The following is a 25,090-nucleotide window of genomic DNA, read 5'->3' on the forward strand; positions in this document are numbered from 1 at the left end:
GCTCGTCCAATCACAGCGCTGCTTTATCATAGGAAGCCCAGCTTTGGAAATAACATCTCAGGATGTTTACCTTGCCAGAATGCGATATGGTCTAAATATGGAAGGACGCCGTAGTGGCTTTGGGGGTCTTCCACTCAAAGCAGAAAAGATCTGGATTCAACCCAATTATTAGCAGCTGACAGTAGTCATGCTTTACTAAGACGTATTACCCCACCCAAAAAACAGGAGGGAAGCCATGGTTTACATTATTATATACCATTAGCATGGGGTTAGGCTGGGTTAAGAGTTAACCCTAAACCTATTCAATAATGTATAAATAAATAAATACCTTAAATAAATACCTCCATCATTTACACCATTAATCACCATTATTTAACTGTTGATGAACTGTTAGTTAATCCTTATTACTGCATTAACTCATGTTAATAATCGATTGATGGCTGATTGTTAAGTGTTACCAGCAAAGTCAGCTTTTCTGGTATCACGAGTGACGTCTGAAAGGAAATGACTCCTTACAATCAAGATTTTACCTGAATATACCTTAGTGACAGAGCATTCACAGAAACAGTAGCCCTACAGTAACATCATGAAGTATTTTATTCTTATTTTTCTCTTTGTAAACATCTTGAAGACATTCCATATTTCATTATTTCAGATATCTGAAGAGCCACTCCCCCAAAAATATTGATTTTCTTACTGGTGACCACATACCCATTACCACATTTTTCTGCACAGCCCAAATCAAACTGTTAATCAATTGAGTATTATAGCAACCAATATGCAGTACGGCGGTTTCACGTTGCAGATTACGCTGGAGGTGGGAGTGTCTGTCCATCTCTTCTTCTGCTTCTAATTCAGGGAATATTTTGGGTAAGAAAATACTTTACAAGATTGTTTATTGAGATTTCAACCACACCAGAGGACTTTACCATAGTTATTATATAGATATATGGACAATCTGCATAACAACAATAATTGTTGATGTTGTTTATTTCATATAATTAGAATGTGATGATTAATAAGCTCAAACATAATGGATTCGTATAAAGTGATGACACACAAAATTACAAAATAATGCAAAAATGCAGCTTATCATAGTAAAACTATCATACCTTTTAATACTCATATTTAGCAGGTATCATGTAGAATGTTCCAGTCCTATGTGGAAGCCTTGTGGAATGGACCACAGATTGTCATATACCAGCAGCTGCTATACATATACATATCTGTTCATTTTTGGCATTGCAAATTAAGCCTCATGATTTGTACATTTCCACAAGTTCATTTTGGTCTCCTTTCCGTGGAGTGCTTTTGTTTTGGTGACACATACAATTTACGCGGGAATTAAGTTAAATAACTGCTCAACATAACTCCTACGCAATCGCCCACCCACTCCAGAGACATTTGATGCTGTTCCTCCGAAACACATCAGTAACTCAAAGCACACAGATAAACTCTTTAGAAACAGGGAACCTGAACTCCCTCAGGCCGATCTCAGTATGAAATCACGCAGTTCATCTCGTCCGCCAGCTCCTCCTCAAAGCGCCCGAGCGACTGTCCGGAGCCGCGGACAATCAGGTCGGTGGCGGCGTTCTCCATCTCGTCCAGGGTCATGTGACACGCCTCCGCAATCTCTCGCTTGGCAAAGTTCACGAATTTGGGGTCCCTGGCGTAATGCCCAAGCCCCTCTGATATCAAGATCTGGTGGAGGACAAAGTCACAACACAAAACGATTAACTAATGACAGAAAGAAACAATATTGACCGAGATCTTTGTACTATTAATGCAACGGCCAATACTGCAAATACGCAAATATGCAAATACTGACTCGTAATACTTTTCCATTCGGCCTCACAACAACAACCAAACTTTTGGGTCACTCATCAATCCAAACATGAATGTCTTCTCTATACCACAAAGTCTTTAAGTGGGGTTTCCCCATAAGAGCATCTCTCCTGCTGGACCCCCGACCGACAGGACAGAGGACTCACCGACTCCACCAGGCTGTCCGCGCTGCCCTTCTCTATGAGGTCCCGCTGGAGGATGGGGGGCAACCTGCCGCTGGTGTAGGTCCTGGACTGACTGGGGTACCAGCCGGTGGGACGGCTCCCCACGGGGAGGCTGGCGGTGCCGTCCGTCCACACGGGCTGGTGGGCGCCGCTGGCCTGGTCCACCAGGAGCATGGGCGTGTAGAGCAGCTTGCCCCGGCGGCCCAGGGACTCGGCCCCCCCGCCCATGGGGCCGCTGGGGGTGGGGGCCGCCACGTGGCCCCAGGAGGCCGGGGACGCCGACAGCATGCTGCCGGGCCGAGAGTCCAGGCTGTGCTGGGTCTAGAGAGGTCAGAGGAGAGTTGGGTTGTTGAACCACTAACCCAAAAAACAATGACCTGCAACAGGGATGTAGACTAGGACCAGGGATATAGACATAGATCCTGTTTATCTTTTTGCATTGATTTATTCTTGTTTAATTATTATTATTATTATTATTATTATTATTATTATTATTATTATTATTATTATTATTATTATTATTATTATTATTATTATTATTATATATTTTTTTTGTCCTGTAGGTGCTGCTGGGATACCCACATTTCCTAGAATTATCTTAACTTAGCTCTTTTGGCCCGGTGTATGAACAGTTGTGGTTTTCTTTGTTGAGTGTGATTGTCATATATGCCAATATTAAACAGCATGAATCCCAATTAGTTTGATTGTATGAAATTAATTGTCAGCCATGTTGATCTTTTGTTTTTTTGTAAACTCCTGAACGGTGTTTCGCTTAATTGAATAGTGTGAAGGTTTTATCTCCTTCCTTTCATGAAGGATGTTCCAGCGTAGGCTGGAATTTAGAGAATTCAAACAGCGCTTATCTCTGCTTCCACTTAAAAGTCAAAGTCAAAGTCAGCTTTAATGTCAACTACTTGACATGTAGACATACAAAGCAATCGAGAAGACGTTTCTCACTATCCCACGGTGAACAGATAAAGTGCCCATGCACAACAGATAAGACAACACTAAAAGTAAACATTGAAGTGCTGAAGAGAAAAGGACATTACTAATAATAAAAAGATAGACAATAAAATAATAAAATCTAAGAGAAGCAGCATACGTTTCTTTATAAGTTAAATTGAGTTGTGGTTGTGAAAAAAGGCAGTCAATAATGGCAGCAAAAGTTATGCAAGATACATTTGTAACAGTAATGGTAATGGTAACATTGCAAATGGTAATAGTGCAAAAAGAAAAAGGAACAGTTGATTCTTAGATTTTTCCGGGAGATTTCACTCAGTTTGGGCCCTTCCTAGGCAACAAGACTAACCGCCACAGCCTGCCCTCGCACCAGTGTAATGGTTAGTCTTGTCCACAAGATGTCATCCTCAGCTTATTGCTTTCCTTTATGACATAAAGTTGTTGTGTTGTGTCCTGTGTATTTAAGTGTGTTGTTTATTCCTATGTTTCTGAACGTAAAAAATGATGTGATACTTCACGTACTTCATAGGTGCACTGTTTGCCATACATGTCTAATATTATTGCAATAAACAATAATAGAAAAAACAACGCCTGGGCTCAGTTCCTCCCCACCCAGCAGCAGTGCGGTGTACCTGCAGTCTGGACCGGGGGGCGGGCAGGCTGCCCCGATAGTTCCCCTGGGGGGGGAGGGCCTCGTCGCTGGACTGCGGCCTCAGACACTGGAGGTTAAAGGACGGCTTTCTCCCTGAAACAAAAGAATGGCACACGACTGTGAGACACACGCTGCGTGGAGTGTAGTCAGCCCAGGATTCACAGGACAATGTTCCGCCGCGGTTCCCCACCTGTGGGTAACACGGGCAGCAGGCGCCGCCTGACAAACTGCATGCCGGTTTCATGTCCCTGGTAGTCGCCGGGGGAGTAGCTGCCGTTGGCCACGCTGCCGTTGCCGTAGCTGGTGGGGCTGCCGTTGCCGTTGACGTAGCTGGTGGGGCTGCCGTTGCCGTTGACGTAGCTGGTGGTGCTGCCGTTGCCGTTGACGTAGCTGGTGGTGCTGCCGTTGCCGTTGAGGCTGACGACCACGCTCCCGTTGCCGTTGTAGCCGACTTCAGAGTACCCGTTCCCGATATACCCGTTCCCGGTGTAGGTGACCTTGGGCCCCGGAGCCACAGCCTCTCCGTGAACGGCTCCATTGCTGTTGTGGTGGCCGTAGGGGACTTCTGCTGCACCTGGCGGGGCCTGGCTGAGGCTCTGCTCGCTGTAGCCCGTCTCCGCGGGGGCGGCGGGGACGGCTGGGTAGAGGAATCTATGCAGGCAGACGAAAGGAGAAGAGGATAAAAAGATGCCAATGATACTCATGCAGGCTGCTTACCCTCTGATCCACCTTAAAGGACAAGGATCTTGCCGGTTAATTGTTGATACTGTCAATGTGGAGATGTAAATCAGAAAGGATTTAATTAATGCAGAATTAATCTCATCCCCCCAAGGGATAAAACACAATCTGATTCAGTGCAGTTTGTGAGCCATTGACATCCATTATATTCCAACAAATTAGGCACCTCCTAGCTGTACAAGCGCATATAACCGTGCACTTTTCTCCAATAGTGGCCACATTGAACCAATCACTGAATTAAGATTCTGTGTTAAGACTCCACATGCTGACGGAGTTAGACAGAGAGTCGCAGAGTCAGAGTTCTTGAATGTTAAAGGTTCTGGTCATGACCACAGTGAGGAGTCTTCATTTTAAACAGTTGATTTTATAATTGCATCAGCTAAGTGAAATGGATTGACCTAGTGGGGTAAAATATTAATTTGTGTTCAGCTGAGAGTCTTGATCTATATACATGCTTAGCAAACCATTCAAGTACCCTAAGCATCCCTTCTCCTGTTCCTGTGTACCTACCCATTTGCTGCCGGTGTGTATGCTGCAGTATTCTCAGAGTAATACACTGGATCATAAGTGGGACTAGCCACCGCTGGTTCAGCTATCGCTGGTTCAACCACCGCAGGTTCTACCACCGCAGGTTCTACCACCGCAGGTTCTACCACCGCAGGTTCTACCATCGCAGGTTCTACCAAGGATGTTTCGACCAGCGGCGTGTCCGTCACCGCGGCTTCGACCACCGCTGTTTCCACCATCTGCGTTTCAATCATCGGTTCAGTCGGCAATGTTTGAGCCACTAACGCCGCAACAGCTGCTGTGTGAATCGCCGTGGTTTCAACCACGGCTTCACATCCACCCTCACACACCACTGGTGGAGGAGGAGGAGGAGGAGGGTGTGGAGGGGATGTAGGAGGTGGAGACAGCATCTCACTGGTGAAGATCAAGCCCGATCGGGAGAGAAGAGAACATTAAGTCAGTTTTAAAGGAACTCAATTGTTACAGCAGTGAATATTCAATACAATGCACCCAAATATACGGGCGGACATCGATTGAAGACGGAGGAGAGCCGGTGGCCCCACCTGGCGGACTCAGACTTCAGGGGCTGCTCCAACACCACACTCATCCCCGGGACGAGAGAGTCCGGCCGCAGGTGGTCGGGCGTCCACGTCACCTGCTCTGTGATCACGCCCCCGTTGGCCAGCTTGGGCGGGTCCTCCAGGAACACGGCGGTCTCTTCCGCCAGGTCCGGCGGCGGCAGGGGGGTGGTCGGGGTGGTGGGGGCGGAGGCTTCAGCCCCGCCGTCAAACACCTCGTCTCCCATGTCCACGGCCTCCTCGTCCTCCAGGTCGCAGGCCATGGCCAGGCGCATCTCCGGGGCCAGGTCCTGCAGCGTGCGCAGCCCTTGCTGCACACACACACACACACACACACGGAAAAATGTGGTTGATTGTCGTGGTCAGTAAGGTAGACAGAGTCCGAGCTCTGACTGCAGCAGCAGGAGGTTTACCTGAAGAGCTGCTGCCTTGTCCTTTTTCTTGCTTTTTCTTTCCCTCTCCTTCCTTTTGCGGTACTTTTTGAAATAGTCCTGGATCAGGAAGCTGGCGTAAAACTTCCCGCAGGTCACCTCATCCCCTGAACACGGGAAATACATTGTTAGGCCCTGTTTCAGAGAAAATGGCTGACATATATTTAGTAGTTGAGGTCAGGTGACTAGGTCAGGTGATAGGCTATGCAATGATGATGTTCAGCTGCATTAATGCACAAATTGTGAGTTTTATATCTTAATCCACCACACGTGTCTTCATCAGAGAACTAGCCAACAGGTTGTAGTTCTGCAGCTTACCTCTAGGTGGCGGAATGATTTCATCAATGAGCTTAGGCTTTGTGCGCTTCCACAGTTTCTTTATGATCAGCTTTAGCTCTTCATTCTGTTGGTCAATGGGTCCTACACACAGGGGCATACAAACATAAACAATAACTCACGGCAATCTCCACGCTAGGTCACTTCACACCGGTTCAATTAAAAGTGCATGTGGGTGTAAGCGTTTTGGTGTGACATCTGTGCGTTTGTATTTGTGTATATGTGGTGTGTGCGTGCATGTGGGGGCAGGGCAGGATCACCTTCTGTCTTAATCTTCAGCGAGGTGCGCACCAGTGCGAAGAGAGTGGCGCTGAAGGTGACGGTCCCATCAGCGTGCAGCGGCACATTCATGGCAACCAGCCTCTGATTGGGCGAGAGAGGTTGAGACGGGGTGAGGAGGGAGGAGGGGGGGGGGGGGGGGGAGGGAGGAGGAGGGAGGCACTAATAGGATTGGCAGGGGGAAGTGGAAGGCGCGCCCCAGAGCCGGGGAGAAGCTAAGTGCGGTGTGCGACGGTAGATTGCAGATTAACCTAGGGAAAGGCTTGAAGGTGCAAAGTGTAAAAGGATCTGTATGTGTGTGCAGGATGTGTCATGTGTTTTGCGTCTCTGTTGATATGAATACATATCGAACGTGATCTATTAATACTTATTACCCTCATAATCCTCTGTTTACCTCAGGGTTTAGAGTTAGACATGGTGCTACACTGGTGCAGATACAGATATAGATGATGGTTCAGATGAACAACGTTGTGAATAATATGGGTATATCGTTGTGTTATCATCGCTTGAGGGTTCAATACTCGTAGGAAGGTCCAAATGGATGATGCTTCTTCTGTGTGTCTTACCTTACAAGCCACGCGATGAGGGCATAGCTTTCCAAAACCAAGAGGCGGCTGAATTCTGCGCAACATGGTGACTACGTCTATGTGCTTTATCCGACCGCTGCAGGGAACACACACAGAGCAGGCACGGGACCAGTTAGACATTGACTCAAACACACAAGACAGCAGAATCACTTTTGGCCCTGCAGATTCTTTAAGCAGAAGGTTAAATGTGTTTACTATTGAGTCAGTAGGTCATTATCCTTGTCATACATTGAATTCAGTTCAGACATGTCAATAGGGAACAGGTGAGGGAATCTTGGTCAATGATGGTAGACTGGATACTGGGGATCAATCTCAGGGAGTCAAGCACCCCAACACCGAAGCACTGACGATATAAATGTGAGTTCAGTGAATTCAAGAGGTAAAAACCTCTGCTAAATGTTTGATGGGAATAGATTTGTATTCCGTCGATCATAACATGGAGGACATGTGGTGTCTGCTGAGAGGCTTGAGCAGGAGGGAGAGGGTCTGAGCCTGGTTCTTACGTGGCCTCAGGGTCGTAGTCGGACCACACTCTCTTAAACTCGTCCAGATGGTGGGTGCCCAGCACGGTCCAGTCTCGGGTCAGGTACTCAAAGTTATCCATGATGACAGCGATGAACAAATTGATAATCTGAGTGAGAAGGACACGCAAAGAATAGATATTCCAGCAAATCTTGTTTCTGGCCACAAATGCACTTTGGCACAGGAATCAAAAGGTATACATAAGTCCTTTGAAGGACCAAGCAAAATCTTTTTTTTATTTTTTATTAAAACAGCAATAAGGCATCCACAATATTAATGCATATTATTTCTAATTGCGATATTGTGATTTGTTAGATACAATCATAGATCCTCATAGATGGTGATCACATGGAACCTTAGTGAGTCTAACGGATAACAGTTTTAAAATGACATAGAAACTTGGACCATGGATAATATAATACTGAGGAGGGTGCAGGGTGCTCTAGCATTAATTCATAATATATATATTTCTCTCCAACTCATAACAGACAATAAGTGAATAGTCTTTAAATGATATCCCTTTCCCTTCTGCGAGGATTGTCCTGACAGCAGCCTTGAGCTGCATGGGTTGCATGCTTGGGCTGTACTTAAGCGGTGCGGGAGACTGAGTGAGCAGACTGGGGGTGGGGCTGTAATCCGCCAGGCTCCTCTCACCAGGTAAGCGCAGAGCATGAAGAAGCTGATGAAGTAGATGTAGGCCAGGTTGCTGCCGCAGCTGAACTCCTCGCCGGGCACCGTGTCCGACTCCGGGTCACAGCGTCGGCCCGGCAACGCTGCCAGCATGATCTCCTGCCATTGCTCACCTGTAGCACACCTGGAGGGAGGGAGGGGGAGGGAGAGGGTGAGAGAGAGTGCGGGGAGAGAGAGGGGGGGGGAGATGGGAAATAGAGAGAGAGGGAGGGGAGAGAGGACGGGAGTGAGAGAGAGAGAAAAAAGAGAGTGAGAATGAAAATGAGAGTAAGTGAGTGAGGGATGTCAGCCCAGGTGTATAGGAGAGAGACAGGCAGGGCTACAGAGATTACTTGATGTACAGAAGGATTTTGACAAATGCGTTCCTTGAGATTGGCCCAGTATTGAGCAAGAACTCTTCAGCCGTAGTAAGCGAAAACTAGCTGCAATTTATTCCTTGGGGGCAATAGCGATTGGAAATATGCATCCTCTAAAAGTGCTTATTTTTTCCACTGAGTGGCTGAGATTATATTCGATCATTATGGAAAAGATCCCTCAAAAGAAACACAATTAGTTTCATTACCTTTCACTTGATCATGGCCAAGTCTCGCTCAAGGAGGTAAAATTAGTTGTTGCAGAAAGTGAACAGTTGAAATGTGAGTGAGAGCTGGAAAGCAGAGAGTTTGTTTTGTTGGATTACGATAAGCGTAGATTAGTGTTACCTGGTAATGATTCGGGTGAAGGAGAGTTGAGATTGTAATGACAATAGGGAAACATCCGACAACAAGATTTCAATCTTCTACCTTAGCAAGACGTGGTCGGACACAATAAGAAACAGACCGTGGTCAAGCAAGAGTGTGATTTCGCTTCTCTGTAATGATCGAATATAATTAGTCTTCAGTGGCAAAAACAAGCACTTTGGACCATTACTGTGGCACTATTGCCCCAAAGGAATACATGACAATCCGTTTTTCAATAATTACGGCTGCAGCGTTCTTACTCAATATCAGACCAATTTCAAAAATGGCTGTCTGCCTTATACACAAAATAATCGGAAAACAGGGTCCACGTTGAAGTCTCTCAAAGTTTTCCTCTAAGCACCTATAAGAAATCCGTTGTTCTTGTGGGGAGCGTTTTGTAGTTTGTAAGTGAGGTGTAGTAGAACTACAGCAGCGGTAGTACCAACCTGAAGAGCAGCAGCACAGCCATGAAGAAGGTCTGGAAGTTACAGTTCCTGTTGATGTGGGTGCTCTCATCCACGGCCACCTTCCCAAATGTCTGTGAGGGAAAACGGGGCGAGTTGGAGATCTTTTCTGACAAGAACCTCAGAGGTACTGATCTGACTCTGACTGATGAAGCAGGCGATCTCTGTTTGTATTATTCAATGATTCCCTTTGTTCCACATTAATTTATTGATTGAATGGTCATCCATTTTCTAATCTTCTGATCAAGGCTTGAGCGGAGGAGGTTATACTAGCTCAGGTTGGTTAGAGGGACTCACCTGCATGCCGATAACAGCATAGATGAAAAATATCATGGCGATGAGCAGGCCGACATAGGGCAAAGCCTTTTAGGATGGAAACAAAACAGCTATTAACGGTTCATTATCATAAACGACTTAAAGCACTTCTGAAATACATTTGTGTTAAAATTATTCAAACATCTGGAGAATGATTTGAATGAATTCTGCGCTGACCTGGAGTGACTTGATGAAGGTCCAGAGGAGGGTTCGAATGCCCTCCCCTTTGCTGAGTAATTTGACCAATCGCAAGACTCGGAACAAACGGAAGAAGGTGATGGACACTTTTCCACTTTCACCTTTGCCTCCACCCTGGAGAGAGAGAGAGAGAGAGAGAAAAATAGAGAGAGAGAGAGAGAGAGAGAGAGAGAGAGAGAGAGAGAGAGAGAGAGAGAGAGAGAGAGAGAGAGAGAGAGAGAGAGAGAGAGAGAGAGAGAGAAACTTATAAATAGAGGGCTTTCCATGTTGTATGAATGTTTTTAAGTATTGAACGAGCGCATTATTTTGTGTGTGTGTGTGTGTGCTTTGAATATTCTGCCACGGCTTACCTCAGCGTGTTCACCTCCCCCCTAGATTACAATTCAGTTCCAAGACAGAGAAGTTGTGGAGAATAAAAACAACATTACGGTTAATATTGAAACATGAGGATGCATCTCAAATTAACCACTGGATATAAACTAAGATTTCTTTAAAGTAAAGAAACTCACGCTTAATTCAGAAACCGCGATATCCAAAACACTGCCGATGACAATCAAAGCGTCAAAAGAATTCCAGGGGTCAATAAAATAATGCTATGGAATAGAAAAGAGAAGAAAGACATGAATATGTTGCATAGGTAAAGGGATCATCTGTTGATGTTTCTGCATATGTATAGCAGCTATAAGAAAGGAAAACGTACATGAGCTCGAAGAGCCAGTAGTTTGATGATCATCTCCCCAGTGAAAACGACCGTAAAGATCATGTTGAGGATGTCCATGATGGAGGTGAACAGTTTGGACTGCTCATAATGCTAGTGGAGGAAAAAGCAACAGAGAATAATTAAATATAACTATAATATAATATAATATATCTTAAAATATCAACACAGCATTAGTGTGTATTACTTAAGCTACATCAAACACAAAACCTATCTATCTGCCCAGACGTACCTGAACGGCTAGTGTGAGCGTGTTGCCCAGAATCAGAGCAAACATGATGTACTCAAACTGGCTGGAGTTGACGATCCTCCAGAATTTGAGTTGCGACGGGTTCTTAGGAATGTAGATCTTTATAGGCTGTGCTTTTATAGCATAGTACACACACTGTCTCTGTAAAGGACACAGGAGCAGAGAAGGACATCAATCACATCATATCCACCTCTTTCTTTGTCTTTGGAAATGTTTCAATAGCGGCAGAATGGACTAACCTGATTTTTGTTGAGCTCGCAGTTCTTGAACTCTGCCTCCCCCTGCTCTCGGAACGTGATGATGACGAAACCCACGAAGATGTTCATCATGAAGAAGGCGATGATGATGATGTAGATGATGAAGAAGATGGAGATCTCCACGCGGTAGTTGTAGATGGGGCCCCGGTTTATGGCGTTGGCGTCCACCGCCTTGTAGAGAAGTCTGGACGAGGAGAGGCCCAAAACATGAATCTACAGAGTCCTTTGTAGACCTCTGTGTATCAATGTAGATATATAACATAGACCATATCATTATAATAATAATAGATTACTCTTAAGTCCTTGCTCTTAAGGACTTCAAGGCACCTTTAAGTCTCTTTGGATCAAAGTGTCTACTATTCAACTACATAGTCAATACCTCATGCATATACATCGTCATGTTATCACTTACTGCGGCCAGCCTTCAAACGTGGACACGGTGAACAGAGCCAGCATGCCCATCAGCACGTTGTCAAAGTTGAAGTCGCTGTTCTCCCAGATCCTCTCCCGCACCATGGGGTGGTTCATGTCGCCGTCTTTGTAGACCACAAAGGTTCCCCTTCGGTTCCAAACAACAACCACAGAGATATTTAACAATGCTGTTCCTCTTAATGTTCAGACAGAGAGCAAGAGCCTTACTTACTTGCATTCATCTGGCGTGTGCTTGGCCTCGTCTGTGCAGCTGTAGAACCTCCCCTAGAGCGAGGAGAGAGACAGACGGGTGAGTGAGGACATCAGCAAGCCAGCCGAGAATCCGCTGACCAGAGATTAGAATGATCCGAGCACATGGAAACGGTCAGGTACAGAGAAGAAGATCCACGCACCTTGAAGAGCTGCACGCCGATGCAAGCAAACATGAACTGCAGAAGGGAAGTGACGATCAGGATGTTGCCGATGGTTTTGATCGCCACGAACACACACTGCACAACGTTCTGTGGGCACACAAAAGAAAGCAATTTCGTTTAGGGAATACTATTATGTTTTCAAGAAAGAAAGAAGGAGAGAAGGAAAGACCAATAGCAAGAAAGACGGACCGAAAGGCAGACAGAAAGGTAGAAAGAAAGAAGGAGAAAGACAGACCAACAGAAAGAAAGGCAGACCAAAAGGCAGAAAGAAAGATAGAAAGATAGAAAGAAAGAAAGAAAGAAAGAAAGAAGGACAGAAAAAACATCAGAACGAAAGAGAGACAGAAAGGCAGATAGAAAGAAATAAAGAGAATGGCAGAGTGACAGAAAGAAAGAAGGAAAGAAAGAAAAAAAGAAAGAAAGAGATAAAGACAGACCAACAGAAAGAATAACAGACAGAAAGGCAGACAGAAGGAAAGAATGTGAAAGGCATACTGACACATACAGAAAGAAAGAAAGAAAGAAAGAAAGAAAGAAAGAAAGAAAGAAAGAAAGAAAGAAAGAAAGAAAGAAAGTAAGAAAGCAGGAAAGCAGGAAAGAAGGCCGCGGTGGCTACCTTGAGGCCCTTGGCTCTGTTGATGGCTCTGAGAGGCCTGAGCACCCGCAGCACCCTGAGGATCTTCACCACCGAGATGGCGCTGGAGCTGAAAGCAGCAACAGGAGAGCATCAGCCCTACGGCAAGCTAAATATGTCACAGTTTTTTACTCAGAAGATGAACACGACAGTTGATCGTATTAGCACGTTTCAACCAAAGAATATTTCTCTCAGGAATTGATCTCGTCGGTGTTCAGAGGAGGGCCGGCTGCCACCGGAGCGTGTTGACTCACTGGAGGAAGAAGGACATGAGGGACACGCTGACGACCAGCAGGTCCAGGAGGTTGAAGGCGTTCCGGCAGAAGGAGCCCGTGTGCAGAACAGCTCCATAAACGGTCATCTAGAAGGACAGGAAAACTTGAATCATAATCATAAATGTGTTTTTTCTTTGTTTTTTTTTGGGACATGATTGGAGTCTTTACAATATCAAATCATGGTGACTGTGATTACCTTCAGAATGATCTCCACTGTGAACACTGAGGTGAACACATAATCAGCATAGCCGAGGACCTGGAGGAGAAAAAACAAACGGTACGTATATCAAGACTATCAATAACATGCATCGGCTCACTTGAAGGCGTGAAGCGGTGAACACATGATGAGCTTTGAGCGTCGGCGTTGCCAGCGTTGCCAGCGAGTCTAACGTTGAAGGACGCTAGCTTAGCGCTGGACTTAAACCGGGGGTGGTGGACAACCTAGATGTTCCAACTTCTCGGAACCTAAACGGCAACGTCATTTCAAAACCCAAATACACGTTTTAGGAGTTAAAAGCGCTGAACACTGTCGGCTGGCTATGTTTTCTAAACGCCCAACCTAGCATCCAGCACTTTGCTGGACGCTCGTCACGGACCGCTTCTGGAGCTGTTCTTACGATGTTTCTGAAGGAGTGAGACTTGATGGGATCCTCAGCGGCCAGTGAGATACTGCTGAGGATGATGAAGACCAGGATGAAGTTGGTGATGTAGGGGTGGTGGATGAGGTTGTGGCAGGCCACTCGCAAGCTGCAGGTGGGATAAGGTGGATAGAGTGAGAGAACGAACATATAACATGCAACGCATCCTAATAAACAGAGCATGGGGCATGTCTTAATGAAGCAGCATTGCATCAGGTTTCTTCATTACTGTAGACCCGACTGCAGAGACACAGAAGGTAACCTGCAAGTGGAAACTTTACTGCAAAATAGCCTAACCTATAAATGTCAACATGGAAACACTGCAGAATTGTTCAGGGCACATTACTAAACTAATAGTTCAGTAAATTAGATTAGAGTTAGGATTTAAACATTGTAACCCACATAACCACACACTTATTATTACACTCAACCACAGCCATGGGCATTTAAAAGATTTGATGGGCAGATCTTTCAGATGGATAATGGAACACTAATGAATTGAATGGCTTTCACAGTGAGATGTGAGATGAGATCTAAAGTGAATGCTTTGTGTTTGCCTTCAACACAGCAGAATCAGGATGGCACTTCAACTCTGCATCCATAACAAAGACATGTGTTAGAATCTCTAATTACCAGTTCTTCTTCCCCAGAAGGAAGAATGAGCTCCCATCAGGAATGGGGACGATCTTCTCTTTAGGCCCAGAGAACTCTGGTTTCAGAGGAGCCACTCCTGCAGCACAAGAACAATCCCATAAACCGATAGGCCTTCAGACAGTGTGAGCAGCCTTCTGCAACAGTGCCCTCCCCACTCACCCTCCAAGCCCTCGATGGCTCTGAGCTCCTCGTTCTCCTGCCAGTCATCTTCTTCGTTCTGCACAGGTGGAGAACAGAGGAGAACAAAGACACCATGTTTTTCTTTCAGTGACTTCCATTTTTATCAGAAGGCACAGTCAAGGTTACAACATATATTTTACCCCTGCATCTTCATCCTCCTTCTCCTCATCTTCATCCCACTCGTCGTCTTCCTCTTTTTTCTCCCTACAAATCAGACATGGTCAGTTACTGAGGAGTCGGTCTGACTGAAAACACACAACAGCTCTGTGACTCTGCCAACTAACCTACATTAAAGAATGTACATTTAATGACCCTTAATGGTTGATTTATGTATGCCTTATAAAACCTCCACTGAGAACACTACTTACTCCTCTTTCTTTTTACCGCCTCCGCCTGCCAAATTGTCCACAGCGATAGCCAAGAAGACGTTGAGAAGGATGTCTGGATTTACAGTTAAAGATCCACTTTATACATCCAATAATTAATAGCAAAAATCAGACAGTCTCCCAGTTTGAATAACCACGGTGATGGTGTTCTTAGAAAGGATACAGTTACCGCAGACGAAGAGGATGACAAAGTAAATGCACACCACCATGTTGGGGAAGATGGGCCCTCCGTACGCCATGATGCCGTCGTACATCACAGCGTTCCAGTCCTCCCCGGTGAGGATCTGCACACAGACGTACAGACACACAGACGGGTGGGTAGACAGACAGACAGGGAGGCAGGCAGACGGTCAAGGATGCAGAAAAATAGTCAAACAGAAAGACACACAGACAGACATGAAGAGAGAAAGACAGAAAGTCCACAGAAGGAAGAAAAGAAAGTAAGAAAGAAAGAAAACAATGAATGAATGAATGCTGACAGATCCGTCAATGAGATAGGATCATGTGATCATGAAGCATGGTGAGGGATTGGCCATGTTTTGCTCCACAACAGAGCTGCTAACCTGGAAGCAGGTGAGCAGGGCCTGTGGGAAGGAGTCGAATGTGCTCCTCTTCATCTGAGTCTCGTCAAAGTTGAATTTGCCTCCGAACAGCTGCATGCCCAGCAGGGCGAAGATGATGAGGAAGAGGAAGAGCAGGAGCAGCAGGGAGCAGATGGCCTTCATGGAGTTCAGCAGAGAGTTCACCAGATCTGACAGGGCCGCCCAGTGCCTGGCAACACAAGACAACAGCTTTTACAAAAGGAATCAGAGAGCACCTTGTTATAAACAGACGGTCTCTCTATGTCGTCCTCAGATAAGTCCTCTAGCGTTGTTTCCAATCTTCTCCATCTTCCATGCAGCGGGCCAGTTCGCCAGTGTTTTCCGCAGCTCTTTCTGCAGTATGTCGGTGTGGGGCGCCCTGGTGGTCGACGCCCGTGTGTTGCTCCCCACAGCACCAGCCTACTGGCTGGGAGCTCCCAGTGTCTCTGGCTATGACCGGCCAGTCTCTTTTTTCTGGGTGATACCTTCTCCTTCTCAGTCAATTGAGTGACGCTTGATGTTGCTTCATTCAATGTTTCTTTCAAATGTTAATTCATTTGGATATGAATTTGGATTTCGATTCTGAGGTGCTGATTCAATTACTACTCATATATACGACTCTCATAGTACAATACTGACAGTTTGTTCTGTTGTTGATCAATTAAGAGCAAATAATTTAGTTTTAAATTTTTTGTATTTGTGGATACAAATGTCAAAATGAACCAACTTGAGAGACTAGATTTTGATTAAAGGCATCATTTGAACCCAGAGCTGCTATTGGAGCCTTAATGACCAGCCTTGGACCCAACGAGGTCCATGAACCTGAGAGGACGTGTCTCACCGGGTCATCTTGAATATCCTGAGCAGCCGGATGCAGCGCAGCACGGAGATGCCGATGGGGGGGATGAACTCCAGCTCCACCAGCAGCGTCTCCAGGATGCCGCCGCACACCACGAAGCAGTCGAAGCGGTTGAACAGCGCCATGAAGTAGATCTGCAGCCCGAAGGCGTACATCTTCATGGACATCTCCAGCGTGAACAGCAGCAGCAGGATCTTATTGGCGCGCTCTGGGGCACAAGGAGGTACGTTTGAAGTCTTCTTTATTACTGGACCCTTTATAGTCATTAATACACAAGCAAAGGTTCTATATTTCTCCTTTATCACGTTGTTTTTATTTTCCTGTATCATATGGTGTATGATTATCTGATATTGTTAGAGTACGGTGGGTACTATGGAGGAGGGCTGTGAGAGGAGGCGGGGTGTGGGCGGGGCTGACCTTGCATCTCGGTGAGCCACGTGGGCTGGCCGTAGTGCTCGGAGGCGCTGGCCACCGTGTTGAGGAACACCAGCAGCAGGACCAGCCAGTAGAAGTTGTTGGTCTTCACGGCCACGCGACAGTTCTTCCTCATGGTGTGGTTCAGCTGGCACAGCTGGTCGCTGGGCAACGGGACAAAACAAGGGGTGACTCACCAGGAGAGGGGCTCGAGTGGTAAAACACACTGGGGGTTTACAGGCTATTTCTGTGTCTTTTATGGACAGGGCAGTGAAGAGAGACATGAAAGTGGGTTGAGGGAGAGATGGCTGGCAGTGCATTTTATTAACATTTTATTTATTTTTTTATTCTTAAATTACTTTACTTATATCAAATGAAATATCAAATGACTCACCAGAAACTGTTGGCCATCATCTTTGCCCTGTGAGCAAGGAGAAAACAAACATATTATTCAGGAGAGCAATTCTTACAAAACACACAACATTTTTAGACGTTATGCGTTGTTCTTGTCTTACATCAAGGAAGCGCAGAAGCCGTTGTCATCATCGAGATATGCGATGTCGTCGTCAGAATCCGACTCTATTTAAAGAGAGAGTCGGGGGCCATCTTATATAAGTAGTCTAAATCAACTAAACGTGCTAAAGAGTGGAAACAGAAGGAGCAGAAAGATGGCAGACATACCTCCATCCTCACTCTGTTTGTACCAGCCAAACTTCTTCATCATCTTCTTCTTGGCTATTGCAGCACCTTTAGAAACGGAAGAGGGTTACAGCACTTAGAATGCATGTTTGTGAGTGTGTGTGTACATTGGTTAAAACAATTCTAGATTTCAATATATAGATGTGATATGACAATATATGATATAGTGTGTGTGTGTGTGTGTGTGTGTGTGTGTGTGTGTGTGTGTGTGTGTGTGTGTGTGTGTGTGTGTGTGTGTGTGTGTGTGTGTGTGTGTTCGTGTGTGTGTGTGTGTGTGTGTGTGTGTGTGTGTGTGTGTGTGTGTGTCTGTCTGTCTGTCTGTCTATGTGTATGATGCAGTTCTGTGGTCCAGGTATGTGCATGCATAACTATCTATGATGATCTGGGTGAAGGTGTGTGTGTCTGTGTGTGTGTGTGTGTGTGTATGTGTGTGTGTGTGTGTGTGTGTGTGTGTGTGTGTGTGTGTGTGTGTGTGTGTGTGTGTGTGTGTGTGTGTGTGTGTGTGTGTGTGTGTGTGTGTGTGTGTGCGTGTGTGCAGTGATGCTCACGCTTGTTGCCCTCCTCGTCCACGTCCTCGGCCTCGATGAGCCAGTCCATGTAGCCGATCATGTCCTCCTCCATCTGCTTGCTCTCCTGGGCCTTCTGCAGCTCCCCGCGCGCCACCGCCTTCTCTCGCTCCTTGGAGAACTCTCTGCCAGGGCGCGCACACACACACACACACACACACACACACACACACACACACACACACACACACACACACACATAGGAACGCACACACACAGGAACGCACACACACACAAACACACACATAGAATAGCACACACACAGGAACGCACACACGCACACACACACACACACACACACACACACACACACACACACACACACACACAGACACACACACACACACACACACACACACACACACACACACACACAGGAAAGCAGACCCACAGGAACGCACCCACACACACACACATAGGAACGCACACACACAGGAACGCACACACACACAAACACACACATAGAATAGCATACACACAGGAACGCACGCACACACACACACACATACACATAGGAACGCACACACACAGGAACGCAGAAACATATAAAGGAACGCACACACACAGAAACACACACACAGGAATGCACAAACAACGGAACGCACATGGGCAGACACGCACACACAAACACAAAAACACACACACACACACACAGACACACGCACACACACACACAGGAACGCACACACGCAGGCACACGCAACAACAACATTTACATTCACACAGAATAGGAATGGAAGGATGTTATTATAAAATCTATTTCTTGTTTGTCCCTTATCTAATGGACAATAAATCCAACATAGATGTATGTGGATATGGTTTTACTCCATTTAGCTTGACACTACTATGGACAGCAGACACATACACAAAAAAGCACAGACTCGCTTTTTTCCACATTTTCACAATGTTTTTTTTCCACCTACCCGCTCAACACACCCAATACGAGGTTGATGATGAAGAACGATCCAAAGATGACAAGAGACACAAAGTAGATCCAGGGAATCTCAAAGCCAATGGCGTCGTTCATCTGTGTAGAGGATGAAGCGCGGATAAGAAGCAAGAGAGAGCAAGTGGCAAGACAACACTTTAAAATAGTTTCCTATCAGAATGGGAGGCAGAGGAGGATATAACATTCAGTATGCAGAAGGAATGGAAGAGTCTAGTTACCCAGTAAAGCACATCCGTCCAGCCCTCCATAGTAATGCACTGGAACACGGTCAGCATAGCGAAGAATATGTTGTCAAAGTTTGTTATCCCACCGTTTGGCCCCTCCCACTTTCCCCTGCACTCTGTCCCATTGGACATGCAGAAGCGCCCGTTTCCCGCAAAAGCACAAGGTGTTGGGTCATCGTCCAGCATTAGTTCTAGAGGGCGGAAACAAAAAGTATTGAAATGCATTATAAGCGCGTGCTAGTGCAAAATAATCTGTTTCTAATGTATATGTTCAAGCATGATCAGAAAACCACAAATTAACAATCTCTCTTTTATCTACTTAACGGTCTGTCTGTCTGTCTGTCTGTCTGTCTGTCTGTCTGTCTGTCTGTCTGTCTGTCTGTCTGTCTGTCTGTCTGTCTGTCTGTCTGTCTGTCTGTCTGTCTGTCTGTCTGTCTGTCTGTCTCTCTGTCTGTCTGTCTGTCTGTCTGTCTGTCTGTCTGTCTGTCTGTCTGTCTGTCTGTCTGTCTGTCTGTCTGTCTGTCTGTCTGTCTGTTTGTCTGTCTTGTTAACTAGCTTGATTAGGTCCAGGTCAAAACAACACAACTCTAGGCCACGCGTGGTACAGACGCAGGTGATCTGCGGTTTGTGTCCAGACCTGAGCCCAGGTAGTAGCAGCTTTTGTGCATCCTGCCAATGAAGAGCTCCAAGCCGATGATGGCGTAGATGATGATGACAAACATGACCAGCATACCGATGTGGAGCAGAGGCACCATGGCCTTCATGATGGAGTTCAACACAATCTGGAGACCTGGTGCACAACACAGGAGATAAGACAATATCCCTCTTATTTTAACCCCAGACCGGAAATCAGGGTGTCACAGCAGAAAGATACTCATAGTTCATAAAACGATGGACTCAATCTGTAAAGAAGTGCCTTGGGGACCATGAGAACCTACTCGGCACTCCAGAGACCAGCCTGAGCGGTCGCAGCACCCTGAAAGCTCTCAGGGCTTTGACGTCCAACCCTCCAGGTTTGCCTGCAGCGTGGTGGGCCTCCCCTGGCTTGTGGTCCGTCATTCCCTCGGCCATCACACTGAACAGCCTGCACGACACACAGACGCACACACACACACACACACACACACACATCCACAGTGACATGTGACAACTCATCACATACGTGCCAGCGGTACAGACGGATCATGCAACAGTGCATATCTACTGTATGTGTGTCAACATACCCGACGATGACGATGACAAAATCGAGCAAGTTCCAGCCGCTGCGTATGTAGGCGCTGGGGTGCATGACCAGGCCGTAGGCCAGGATCTTAGTGAAGGTCTCGATGGTGAAGATGACCAGGAAGACGTATTCTACTTGTTCCTGAGCACACACAAGGAATAGGGAGTCTTCAGGCAAACTGTCCTATATTTTCCTTGTTAGGACAAGGGTGGATCTGACCTGAATGAGGCATGAACCCCATTGCTTCATAGCTAGGGGTTATATTTTGGATACACACAGGAGAGGAAATGGGGTTAGTCATTGTGAGTATGGTCACCTTTATTACAAATACAAGAAGCTATAACTTTAGTTTATTTTTTTCCTGGACAATATTAGCCACTCCCTTTACTCCAAAGAACAAAAGAAAAGAAAAGTCTGTGTGACGTATTTATCCCGGTGGCTTTGTAACCTCTTAACCCAGTGTCTATCCTGCCGGCTTAATCCGGTCACTGTATACCTTTTCAGTAACCTTCAGCCTAGTTCTGCTAATCAGTGCCACTGTCAGCTTTACGTCCTACTGGCACAGTAGAGATCCTGACCGATAGGTGAGCCACGATGACTTGTTAATTGACAGAGATGAGAAAAAACATATTATATATATTATTAATAATACAGCAACAGAACATTTAGTAAGAATTTAAGGTATTTGTTAGGTATTTTATGCAAAGGATTTGAAGAGTGCTTTTCACAGGGGCGTCATCATAATATTTTCTGTAACTTTTATGCACCAGGGCACAGTAGACCAAACAAGAGGAGATAACCCACATTGACCATGTACCACATTCCTGGTTATAAAAGAGCAGACCCTTCATAAGTATTATGAGCTATACATGGGTTTGTCTTATGTGAAGAGGGTATTTAGTCCCATTACGTGCTGTGATCCAACCATCATTAAAAAAACACTCCTTTGTTGATAAGTAATGTGCTTTTTCGTGGAATACGTAATGAATGTTTAGTGATGTACAGGGGAAGGAGAAAAACAGAGAGAGAGAGAGAGAGAGAGAGAGAGAGAGAGAGAGAGAGAGAAGAGAGAGAGAGAGAGAGAGAGAGAGAGAGAGAGAGAGAGAGAGAGAGAGAGAGAGAGAGAGAGAGAGAGAGAGAGAGGAAGAAAACAAGCAGATGGTAAGTGTCATTATTCCTGAGAGGATCACCTGACCTCTGACTGACCACAACTTTTTCTTCCTTAATGTCATTATCCTTTAACAGAACTATTACCCTCTCGGTAATAGCTGCTGTCAAAATAATTGTACTAGAGGCTACACTCATTTCATTAATCACATGAAATGTGACACATTTTATTTTTAATTAAGGTATATTCTTAAGGTATATTCTATAATATACTGAACATATTTTTCCTTTAAATATATGCATTAAGGATGTATCTATAATTTTTGTTTAAGTGCAGGTATGTATGTATTTATGTATGCATTTATGTATGTATGTATGTATGTATGTATGTATGTATGTATGTATGTATGTATGTATGTATGTATGTATGTATGTATGTATGTATGTATGCATGCATGCATGTATGTATGTATGTATGTATGTATGTATGTATGTATGTATGTATGTATGTATGTATGAATGTATGTATGTATGTATGTATGTATGAGTGTGTGTGTGTGTGTGTGTGTGTGTGTGTGTGTGTGTGTGTGTGTGTGTGTGTGTGTGTGTGTGTGTGTGTAATGTATGCGTATGTGTGTATGTATAAAGTATGAATGTGTGTATGTATGTATGATTGTGTGTGCATGTGAATGTGTTTGTGTATGTCAGTGTGTATGTATGTATGTATGTATGTATGTATGTATGTATGTATGTATGTATGTATGTATGTATGTATGTATGTATGTATGTATGTATGTATGTATGTATGGGTGTGTGTGTGTGTGTGTCAGGTTGTATTTATGATTGTGTGTGTGTATGTGTATGTGTGTGTGTACAAATGTACGCATGTATGTATGTGTATGTATGTATGTATGTATGTATGTATGTATGTAAGTATGTATGTATGTATGTATGTATGTATGTATGTATGTGTGTGTGTGTGTGTGTGTGTGTGTGTGTGTGTGTGTGTGTGTGTGTGTGTGTGTGTGTGTGTGTGTGTGTGTGCGTGTGTGTGAATGTATGTATGTATGTATGTATGCATGTATGCATGTATATAAATTTATGCATTAATGAATCCATGCAAGTTTGTCGATCTGTCGGTCTGTCTCTCCATACATCTAATGCCATACGTTCAAGTCATGGTGGTTTTTGTATTATACTTGCATTGATACAAATCCACATTTGTGGAGATAACTCACCAGATTGTGATTGGTGGCATTGGAGTCATCGTCTGGGTAGGGTTTGGTGACTCCCATAGCGACACAGTTGGCGAAGATGGCGAGCAGGATGAATATATCGAAAGGCCTGCAGGACTGGAGTCAAGGACTGAATAACAACAACTAATAACACAATTTAAAACTAGGGTAGGCAAGTCAGATAATCCTGGGACGGCAAATACGGACATAGAAGCAAAAGAAATGAGACAAAGCCACTTCCCAAAAACACATGAACGGCTTGCTAGCTTTAGAAACAGGTGCCAAGCCTTTGTGCAAGGTCCGGTCATTTGCCATGAGTACAGGGCGAGGGTGCAGTCAGGTAGGCGGGCAGGTGAATAGAGAGTTCATTTAATTCGGGCCAAACTAAATGACTGGACGGGTTTATTACCGGCCTATGACAACCAAAGATACCAGATTTTTCTAATCAGGTCAAAGCATTTGATTCATTGCTTGGTATTGGGATGTTAAGAGAATTTCAACAAATATGACAACATAAGTATGTATAAGTAAATTGCCTACGTAAACAACGCCCAAATGAACGCACGCAGCACCCAGGATATTTCCATTCGACGAGGGCCAGGGCAGCCATGCGGATGGGGTTGCTGAGGGTGAGGCAGCAGAGGGCTCGGGGGGCCCTGAGGGCCGACTTGTTGGCCTGGATGGCCTTCTTGGCCCCCCCGCCCCTCTTCCTGGCCGAGCCGCTGGAGCCCAGGGTGTCCGACTTCCCGCCATCTCCCTCGTTGGCGGCATCTGTGGTGGAGCACAGAGAAACACAGAGAGTACAGTAAACAGGCATCTGTGGCAGAGAACAGAACCAGAGAAACACAGAGAGTACAGTAAACAGACATCTGTGGTAGAGAACAGAACCAGAGAAATACAGAGAGTACAGCAATTAGTACAGTATAGTACAGTACAGTACAGTAATCAGTCATCTGTGGTAGAGCACAGACCCGGAGAAATACAGAAAGTACAGTAAACAGTCATATTGTCATTCAATTACGTGATCAGCAACGGACATTTGCTGAGGCTGCTTGAGCCTGTTCCTAGGGGTTGGAATAGCTGAAGTGACCAGGCTCATTGTGTGCATATTGGCCCGAATCTTAATGTATGATACAGTTATCAAGCAATTATACAAGACATGCCCCCCATAGCCATGCACGACTATTCTTTATTTCAAGAGGATGCATAGAATAAGATGAGATGTGACCTACATCTTTATTGGGAGCAGCATGATACATAGCCCCAAATTTAGCTGTGAACATCTGTTGGCCAGTGGCTGCAGGTAATAATATCAATTGTAAGGCTTATAAATAATCAACCAGTACTAGGCAATGTAAATAAATGAGACACCAATAGGCCGACCCTTTTACAAGATTAGTGAAATGACAATATATAATGATTATTGTATCATAATTGTCAAGTCCTATTTAATTGACGTTGTAGTTCAAGGTGTAGCAAACAAAGCTTTTATAATAACCAAATCAAAAACACGTTATCAGCTGTCAATCCAAATGGCTTCAAATGCTGCCTACAGTCACCTACTACACTTGTTTACCTACGCAGTCAATAGTCCATCATATGATATTTAGGAGGGATAGTTGCTTGGCAAGCAGCTTATTAACTGGAAAGATTGGTTTTCAATGTAAACCCTCAGAGATACTAAAACTTTAGATTAATCAATTTAAACCTACCTTTTTTCCCCGCGTCCATGTCGGTAGTTCAACACTACGAGTTCAAATCCAACCATGAACTCTTCAAAGGAAATGCGATGCACCATAAGCCAAATAACTGGATATCTCAAACATAACAGAAGAGCAGTTTGCAAAGAAAGCGTGGATACATACACCGGGTATCAAGTCATCTCCCATTCAGCAGCGGGGTTGGCGGTACAGCCATTCCCCTGACCTTAACACATGAAACCTTCAATTAAAAGTAAAGTTAAGGTTTCTAGCCAATCGCCCCAAGTTATTGGGTTAATTAAGGCTGTCACGTTTAAACACGCAGGAGAAGACACGAAACAAAAGTATTCCTTTGGAGAAGCTGCCTTATTCGCGGTGGTCAACCCTCGGGATTATACTAATTGAGCCGTTTAAAAAGGATGACAGTGTGAATCGTCCATGTTGTGGTGAGGTCAGTTCAGGAAACTGGTGCTATCAGGTCTTTCAGTAAAATAAAATCGTATAAGGTTTAGATTTTATCTGGAAATGCTCTGTGTCGATGGGTTAGACCTTAATAAAAGTTTATAAATACGATTGAGAACCTCGGACAGCAACTATGAACACCTGGGGGTGTAAAACTAGGTCTGAGGCGCTAGGGGGCGCAGCTCTCTCTGAAATGGGTCATTAATTTCTGGGTCAGCAGGTATCCATGCATGGTCTTCACTTGACTGCT

At 45.1% G+C, this 25,090-nt stretch overlaps 1 protein-coding gene across 1 annotated transcript; it reads right to left on the reverse strand.

The window, feature by feature from the left end:
• Window positions 1-578: 578 nt before the first annotated feature.
• cacna1fa (calcium channel, voltage-dependent, L type, alpha 1F subunit a) lies at window positions 579-24,762 on the reverse strand. Its single transcript, XM_030365058.1, has 47 exons — window positions 24,391-24,762; window positions 23,260-23,449; window positions 22,682-22,787; window positions 20,338-20,477; window positions 20,053-20,198; window positions 19,752-19,904; window positions 19,109-19,305; window positions 18,865-18,968; window positions 17,924-18,066; window positions 17,358-17,423; window positions 17,192-17,255; window positions 17,071-17,097; window positions 16,680-16,840; window positions 16,245-16,470; window positions 15,386-15,593; window positions 14,986-15,106; window positions 14,805-14,877; window positions 14,577-14,640; window positions 14,416-14,473; window positions 14,236-14,332; window positions 13,582-13,711; window positions 13,161-13,220; window positions 12,944-13,050; window positions 12,672-12,759; window positions 12,035-12,142; window positions 11,854-11,906; window positions 11,623-11,769; window positions 11,193-11,394; window positions 10,936-11,094; window positions 10,686-10,796; window positions 10,495-10,578; window positions 10,336-10,356; window positions 9,965-10,099; window positions 9,770-9,835; window positions 9,455-9,546; window positions 8,254-8,413; window positions 7,581-7,708; window positions 7,057-7,153; window positions 6,472-6,574; window positions 6,194-6,295; window positions 5,858-5,982; window positions 5,430-5,755; window positions 4,870-5,280; window positions 3,812-4,272; window positions 3,602-3,714; window positions 1,992-2,330; window positions 579-1,701 (listed from the first exon to the last, which is right to left on the reverse strand). The coding sequence occupies exons 1-47, from the start codon at window positions 24,407-24,409 to the stop codon at window positions 1,495-1,497; spliced, it is 6,498 nt and encodes a 2,165-aa protein (XP_030220918.1). The 5' UTR covers window positions 24,410-24,762; the 3' UTR covers window positions 579-1,494.
• Between the last annotated feature and the right edge of the window lie 328 nt (window positions 24,763-25,090).

The sequence above is a fragment of the Gadus morhua genome, chromosome 1 (genome assembly GCF_902167405.1).
Source record: "Gadus morhua chromosome 1, gadMor3.0, whole genome shotgun sequence".
Classification (NCBI taxonomy): domain Eukaryota; kingdom Metazoa; phylum Chordata; class Actinopteri; order Gadiformes; family Gadidae; genus Gadus; species Gadus morhua.

Excerpts from the sequence above, each read along its gene's own strand:
- cacna1fa (XM_030365058.1), bottom strand. Across the intron at positions 8,414-9,454 it reads GCTGTGCTGCTGCTCTTCAG|GTGTGCTACAGGTGAGCAAT; the intron begins GTTGGTACTACC and ends CCCTCCCTCCAG. Across the intron at positions 5,281-5,429 it reads CTGAAGTCTGAGTCCGCCAG|TGAGATGCTGTCTCCACCTC; the intron begins GTGGGGCCACCG and ends GATCTTCACCAG.